The 8,257-nt window shown below is 48.9% G+C and overlaps 1 protein-coding gene across 1 annotated transcript; it reads right to left on the reverse strand.

The window, feature by feature from the left end:
* Window positions 1-491: 491 nt before the first annotated feature.
* On the reverse strand, window positions 492-5,347 carry atxn1l (ataxin 1-like; the record flags this gene model as incomplete). The annotated part of the gene is made up of 2 exons (XM_041874480.2): window positions 492-3,924; window positions 4,418-5,347. Coding segments are annotated over 2 exons (2,319 nt in total), but the record flags the coding sequence as incomplete, so codon positions are not given.
* Window positions 5,348-8,257: the final 2,910 nt, after the last annotated feature.

Genomic DNA, 8,257 nt, shown 5'->3' on the forward strand with positions numbered 1-8,257 from the left:
AAAAAAAGAGAACTACAAAAGAAAATGTCCCTTCATAAAAGAAAACGAAACGATTTGTGATTCCCATTACAAGGTCAGTGTGAATCAACGGGTGAAGTTTTCTATGTGCAATACAAGACAATCTTAAGGTCCATTGGAAATAATATTGCCATGGACAAAATAAAACAATTCTACATTGTACACAAGTACATTAACAGACAACGGAGAGGACAAAACAGAGGACAGTTAAAGATGCTCACCACTGATTTGGAGTCAAGCCTCTCTTGGAGATGCACTTGAATAAAACCATATAGGGTAACCATATAAAACCATATAGGGTAACCATATAAAATCATATAGGGTAACCATATAGGGTAACCATATAAAACCATATAGGCTAACCATATAGGGTAACCATATAAGGAACCATATAGGGTAACCATATAAAATCATATAGGGTAACCATATAGGGTAACCATATAGGGAACCATATAGGGTAACCATATAAAACCATATAGGCTAACCATATAAAACCATATAGGGTAACCATATAGGGCTAACCATATAAAACCACATAGGGTAACCATATAGGGTAACCATATAAAACCAGAATGAATACCATCAGTGAGGATCAGAGCCCGAACCTCCAGTCCATCAAAAAGGAGACATTCTCTCCAGAAGAAATGCATGGTTTTCTAAATAAAAAGAATATCAAAAAGGCATGCTTTGATTGTGAATCTGTAATAACCATACAAAGAACAAAACATTTCATAGCCAAATTGTGCATCACCTTTGAAAAGCAGGAACGTTTCAGGTCAGGGTTAAAGATAGCATTAGGTCTGATATATAGTATTAGCTGTATATTTATATAAAAACAATAACAAAATAAACAGAAAACCCACTATTGCTTTGATTTTGGTAACTGAGCAAGGATTGACTGGACTCAAATACCCATTTCAGACGATGGTGTAAGCCGACCTGACCAGATCTAGTACCATCCTGCTTTTAAGCGAGCAGAGGCACATAGTTAGCTAGCCATGACCCACCTCAACCAGGCTGGAAATTGGCAGGCTAACCTTAAAACCAATTATATTCACTGGAAAGCAAGCCAAAAGATCCCCCCCGTTTGGGCTGGGACAAGTGTGAAAGAGGTATGAAGCAGGGCCAACTCCATTCCCATCCAACACACACAGTATTCCCCCTCACAGGCCCAGGGGCTGCTGTACTGAGAGAGAGTCTATGGGGGCCAACATGGCTCTTTGGGGGGGTTCCACTCTCTGGCCCTAACCGTCCACGACAGGCTGCAGTCTGCAGCCAGTACTGCTCCATGCAGACTTCACCACAGGTGACTTTGGTGGAGACCAGCCCGTGCCTCTAGTAGTAGTGCCTACTAACACAATGACAGTAAACAGTCACCAGCCAGGCCGAGGAATGCTGAGAGGTATAGCAGGCAGGGAAGGGCTGCATTCGGGAAGATGAGTTGTGTTGTCTTGTTCTGTACTGTATGTGGTCACTATGATACTGGAATGCATGATCTGGTTTCTTTCAAAAGGAAAACTGACATGTAACCGTGGCACAAAGTGGGGTTGGGGTGTAAAATGAAAAACAGGGCAGCGTGGTTGGTGCATTACGAAAGGAGTGAGCGGTTTCCTAGGTTCTGATTGAAGGAGCTGATTGAAAGACCTCCAAGGCTGCCTGCCCTCCTCTCAGACCCTCTCTCAGCAGACTGGGCCCTAAGAGGAGAGGCAGGGAGGCGGGGGAGAGTGTCTGTGCATTGGTAGAAGTCCTCTGCTCCTACCAGAAAAGCACACTAAGTGACGATGACACACGTCAAGAGTCTGCATCAAGAGAACTAACATAATTAGAGGGAAAGGCATCTATGTGCCGTGCCAGCAATTCAGCACCGCAAGTGTGCCTTTAGTCTTTTTTTATTTTTGGGAGAACGCTTTGAAGGTAACAGACCAAAATAGAAATGTGGGGGGAAAGGAGTATGGAGCCAGACAGACAGAGCATAATAAGATGGCTAAGCTCTGGTCACTGTGTCAGACCCTGTGTCTGTCTACCAGACATGGGCTATATATTCTCCCCAGTCTTGGGTTTCGAGAGGAGATGGTTTGGTCAAAGAAGAGAGAAAGTCCAGTGAATGCGATCACCTCTGATAAGGATGGTTCTGAGGGGTTGGTAGGGCGGTAGGAAGATGCAGTCTGAGGGCTTTGGTAGGTGATTCACCAGCTACATACACTCCCTGCTTCTGCATCCGTTCCCTGTCAGCCTGGGAGAGAAGAGACCCAATCTCCTGATCACTGGACCAGGAGTTGTCCTGACTGACTGACAGATAGATAGACTGCCAAATAGAGCAGACCTGACCAGCCACCAGACCTGGTAGCTCCTCTGAAAACAAAGAGCTTGTAATCTTATTAGGTGTGCAAAATATCAAACATTCTGAGGCTACATTCCCACTCTTTTCCCCCTTTTTCTCTCTCTCTGATGCTTTCGCTCCTCTGACACAGTCTCTTCTGTGGTGTGGACTGCCGTGGTTGGTGCTACTTCCCAGCGTTAGAGCGCCCCTCGATGGACAGTTTGACCTCCTGTGGGATGAAGGAGGGTCGAGAGGAGCCCAGCTGAGGGTGCGCCCCTTCCTCCACCTTCATGCATCTCTGGAGGCCGGGAAGCGGACCAGCGCCTCTGAGACGCGCTCGACACGGTCGACACCACTCCCACCCCCGCCCCTGGACGAGCAGGACCCTCTGTGTGCAAATAGTAACTGCTCTGGCTCCTAGTGTGCTCTGCTGAAGTCCTATTTGGTCTGGTGGGCATCTCACTCTGCCCAACACCCCCTAGTTGCATGGGCTCCTCTTTATCCCCTCTCTCCCTCTCTCTGTGGACGCGTTCCATCCTGAAGTGAGGCTGTGGCCTGGGCTGCTGGGGGGCAGGGGGCCCCATGGGCTGGCCGATGGCCCCTGATGTGGAGTTTGCTTTGGTGGAAGTCCTGGCTTGGGTCTGCTGCTGTTGTTGTTGTTGTTGTTGTTGTAGGGGCTGTTTCTGCTGCTGGGGCGGCTGCTGCAGAGTGATGGACACACACACGTCTCCTACCTGCAGGAGGTGGCAGGCCAGGCCATAGAGCTGGGCCGTGCGCTCTGGGCTGCAGGAGGACCAGCCTTGGCCAAACACAAAGAAGGGGTGCTCCGGGGGCACGTCGATGGTCACCTTGCTCTGCTGCTCGCCCACTGTGAAGTGCAGCGCCACCAGGCCGGGTCTCTGCTGGCTGGCCCTGATGTCCACCACCATGCTGGAGTCGATCTTCAGCCCCCCGCTCACCTCAGCACTCCGCACAAAGTCCTGAGTCTGCAGGTCCTCCACGCGCTTCAGCTCCCCCGTGGCCAGCTGGATGATGGCCCCCTTCATGAAGTGGGAGGGATTGGAGGGGGCAGGGGTGGGCGCCGGGGCCAGGGCCTGGGTGAGGGCTGCCGCGACTGGGACAGAGACAGGCTGCTGGGGGTGCTGCACGGCGGCCAGCTCCACCACTGCCCTGTCTGGAAGGCACACTCTGGCTGGAGATTCAGAGGCTTTAGAGTAGGTGGTGGGGGAGGCCATGGTGACAGCAGAGGTGTCGTCATTGGTCTGGCTGGGGTAGTGCTGGGGTGGCTGCTGATGTTGGTGGTGGAGGTGGTGATAGTCTAAGGGGACCAGGACTGTCTGTCCATTGGCCAAGATGACCGCGTGGCCTGGCTGCCCTGCCTGCTGCTGGGCTGTCATTCTGGGGTCTCCATACACCGCAGGGTGGATAGCGTACGCTGTCCGGCCAGCACTGGCGCCTGCCTCCCCATGAGCCTCTCTGCCTCTCTGGGAGCCCTGGGATAGGTTCAGGGGACCAAAGGACACCTCTTTGCGGCCTCCACTCACGCCTTGGACAGGAGAGGCTAGGCGACCAACCACCTGCTGAACCTTGAGGATGACAAAAGATAAATTATATTAACACATTTCAATCAACCTTTTTATCTTTCAATGTAATAAATTGTTGTGTCTGAGAAAAATGAAAAAATACTGAAGTTTTGTCCTCCTGTACCTCCTCTCAACCACCATTATTAAGCCTCAGAAAGCAGTGGTTTCCTATCAACTCTAGTCGAGACCACAAACCAGACCATTCTTTGTCTTTCCTAGAAGCAGCAGGCAGTGTGTGGATGCGACTGGTTGCCCAATGATCATCACACCCTCAACACAGTAATAAAGGAAGGAAATGGAGGGGAACATGGATATTGTGCAACTGTCACAGCAGACAAAAAAGTCAAGTGTACTAAATAAAGTCCGAATTTTGGACAATTCAAAACGCTCCTTATTCGAAAACTAATTGAACATAGAACATTTATTTGACTTATGGAGTAGTAACTTAAATAACTTAAAATAAGTAAAGTAACTACAACAAAACCTCAAGTCTTACCTCCAGGTCAGTGTCTGGGGTGCTGCGCTGCCCAGGTGAAGCCCTCTCGTCCAGCCTGCGGCTCTTCAGGCTTCTGTCCTGTGTGTGCTCCAGTGCTGCAGAGGCGGATGCTGCCTGCAGCAACCGTGCATTCCTGGCAATGTAGACTGAGTCCTGGAGCATCTCCCTGGCTGCCTGCTCCCTCTCCCCTCCATTCACCTCCCTATCCCTGTCTGTCTCCTGCTCCCCGCTGTAGGGGTCCCTGGGGGCAGGCACAGCCCTGGTGCCCTGAGGGTGGTAAAAGACTGGCACTCCCCGAGGACTGAGCTCTGCGGCGGGCAGCACGCCCAGGTGCTGCTGGTGCTGGGCAGGCTGCTCCGAGGTCAGCATCAGCGGGACCCCTCCGGATGACCCCACTTTGGCAAAGGCATGGGCAGATACATGGGCCTGGGTAGGAGGGGAGACCACCCCATCCTGGATGACTGACTGGTAGGGGACCAGGTGGGGCTGGGAGAGGGCGCCTGAGGGGGAGATCAGGGAGCTGGGAACAAAGCCAGGGGGGACTGCATAAGGGACTGCACCGTATGGGGAGTTGACAAACTGGAAAGAGGAGTGGGGGATCTGGGCATAGCCTAGAGGGGGATAGGGGATCCCTGGATGATGCTGTAGGAGAGATGAGGGGACAGTGTAAGCTGGAGAGATATGGCTTAACACTGGGTGTAGACTGGTCTGGGAGTAGGAGACAGAGGGGAGAGCCACCCTATAGAGCATGCTGTACTGGTCAACAGGCAGCCCTTGGAGGCCCTCAGCATGCTCTATTCCATAGTGTAGACCAGGCTGAGCACGCAGCCACTCCTCTGCTGTGCCTCCTCCCTGAGTGTCACCACCGACCCCTGAGCTCTGAGTGGAGGCCACTTCCTCCCCCCCTCCCCCTCCTCCTCCTCCTCCTCCCACCCCACTTCCTGCCCCTCCTCCCGCACTACTACTACTACTACTGGTGCTGTTGTTGAGATCCCTCTTCTTGGGAGGCAGGCACTCCTGATTGCGCTCGTGACCTGGCTTCATGGCGGTGCCGTGTGGTCTTGTCTGGGCGGGAAAGGCTCTTTACTGTGCAGCACGGGGAGTGGAGCCTGTCGGCCAGGCAGTCAGCACCACAGGAACCAGCTCTGAGAACCTGCAGCTGACCTCGTCCACCGCCTCACCTGGAAACACAGAGAGAGACAGTGTGACCGGCCGCAGAGGACTCCAAGTATTCACCTTAACATGCTACATCATCACATACTGGACCCACAAGCCAGGCTTAAGAGTGTCAAGATGTTTGAAAGAGATAGTAGATGAAAGGAAACGTGTGTTTTCAAACCACAGGAGATCCAGAAAATGATGGACACAAACAAACCAAAGACACAGAATTACAGTTAAAGATGCACTATGCAGAAACCGCTCCACCATTTCCTGGTTGCTAAAATTCTAATAGTTCCGCCTGATTTCAGTTTGGGACAAAACAAGCAAGTATTTTTTTTTTGTGTGTACTTTTTACCCCCTTTTCTCCCCAATTTCGTGATATCCAATTGGTAGTTACAGTCTTGTCCCATTGCTGCAACTCCTGTACGGACTCGGGAGAGGCGAAGGTCGAGAGCCATGCGTCCTCCAAAGCCGCACTGCTTCTTGACACACTGCTTGCTTAACCCGGAAGCCAGCCGCACCAATGTGGCGGAAGAAACACCGTACAACTTGCAACCGAAGTCAGCGCGCATGTGCCCGGCCCGCCACAAGGAGTCGCTAGAGCGCGATGGGACAAGGACATCCCGGCCTGCCAAATCCTCCCCTAACCCGGACGATGCTGGGCCAATTGTGCACCGCCTCATGGGTCTGCGACATAACCTGGGATCGAACCCGGGTCTATAGTGACGCCTCAAGCACTGCAATGCTGTGCCTTAAACCGCTGCGCCACTCGGGAGGCCCCAAAACAAGCAAGTATAGTATAGAGAATCATTGTACCATCTAAACCACTGAAAAATATATTTTCCATAACCAAAGACATTGTATATTCAGCTGTTGGAAGTAAAAGACGCAAAAATGAAACTTAAAGGATGAATAGAAATAGAGCACATAGAACACATCTACCGCTTCTTAGACTTGCTTTCAATGAGAAGGACAGATCTATAACACACATTTCTATGTGTATTTGGTAAGGTCACCCAAAAAGTTACATATTGCAGCTTTAAACTCTTATTCCTTGAACAATTAGGTCTATTTGCCATCATGGATTGACAGGGGGTGAGAAAACCAACAGCGCCATAAAGATTAGGCACACACTTCAGCTCATTTTATGGTCTGTGCCATATTGCCTTCTCACCATGGCAAGAAGTTATGTTACTGGCTGAACTGTATGACATAGTGAATCACAGGACAAGAGAGATAGGGAGAGTGTGTAAGAAAGTAATGGAGAGACCTCTACACCTCAGCTGCTGCAACCAGAAATGCTTACAGATTATTTTTTTCAGCTAGCCTAATTATATTGTCTTGTCCCATGACACTGCTATGTATTTTTTCCACAGTCAATTGGATTACTAGTAGGAAGCCAGAGGAGGAAAACATAAGGGTGAAGACAGATGTGAGACTGATAAACACCCAGGCATGCACAAACACACACAACAAACCCTCTTCCACTCACACATTTCCTCCCCTTCTTTATAAAAATCTTATATAAACGTGTTAAATGACCCACATTCATATCACATGCCTCACTTTCCACAGCGCAGAGGAGCGCAGGACAGCAGGGTGCTTGATATTTTCATAAATCTAGTGCTAATATTTCCCCGAATATTGCCTGTCTTTTACATGTCCATGAAGAAATAACCGTTATTCGCTACAGTAGGATGCTGTTTTCATCTTCCTTGAATAGGAGCAATGATCTCTAGGCATAGATCATGTTTCATTGGACAAACTGCACTATATCTTAGAAAATGTTTAACATCTGATATCAAATTGATTAAGCTCTCTTGCTAACGTTAGTTCTCTAGCTAAAACTGAAATTTTTGTTGGGATGGGAGTCAAAAGTAGCAATATAGCTGGGTGTTTCCTCATGTCATTCAAACAAGCTTGAGAATACTCATACTAGCTACAAAACATGATCAAATAAATGGATGACAATTACCTACTGTTCTGGACATAGTTAGAAAAGTTAAGTTTCGTGGGATGAAAATAATAGTGAAAATGAGAAGGCCAGGCAACGTCATAATTTATGGCTGGACATCAGCGAACACTAGTAACGTTAATGGCTAGCTAGCTAGCTGGATAGCCATTTCTCACCTGTTATTATCGGTCTAAAATAGTCAAATATAGTTTCTCCAGACGCCACTACTTCCTGTCTTCTCGTGCACTTACCTCCAAATATCATAGTGGATATGCCTCGAGTGCCTTACGCTTTCGGAACAGTTAATATGATAAGGAAATGTGGATGAAATCAGGGCTGATTAGTCGAGCCCATTTCGGAGGCCAGCAGACGAAAACCCAGTGGCGCTCCTAGATGACGTCACACATAGTAAATTCGATTTCCTGGATGATTTTGCGGCATAGAAATCCGATAATTTTCAATAAATTTAAGCTTCATGGCCAAAAAAAACAACATAGGCACGTTTACCTTCTGCTAGGAACACTTGAATTGACATTTTTCCCCGAAATGTCTGCATGCACAATTGAGGGAATTACCTATTTCCTTTCGGAACACACATTGCCTTGTTCCTCTAAATGACAATACTAAGGCAATGAAAACAAGTGGTATTTTAGCCCATTATGGGTCCCTCCTTGAGATTCTTTAGGAGGTGCTTGAATTACGAATGCAGTACTTTCTCAGATTTA

Source organism: Coregonus clupeaformis, unplaced genomic scaffold (genome assembly GCF_020615455.1).
Source record: "Coregonus clupeaformis isolate EN_2021a unplaced genomic scaffold, ASM2061545v1 scaf1404, whole genome shotgun sequence".
NCBI classification, from domain to species: domain Eukaryota; kingdom Metazoa; phylum Chordata; class Actinopteri; order Salmoniformes; family Salmonidae; genus Coregonus; species Coregonus clupeaformis.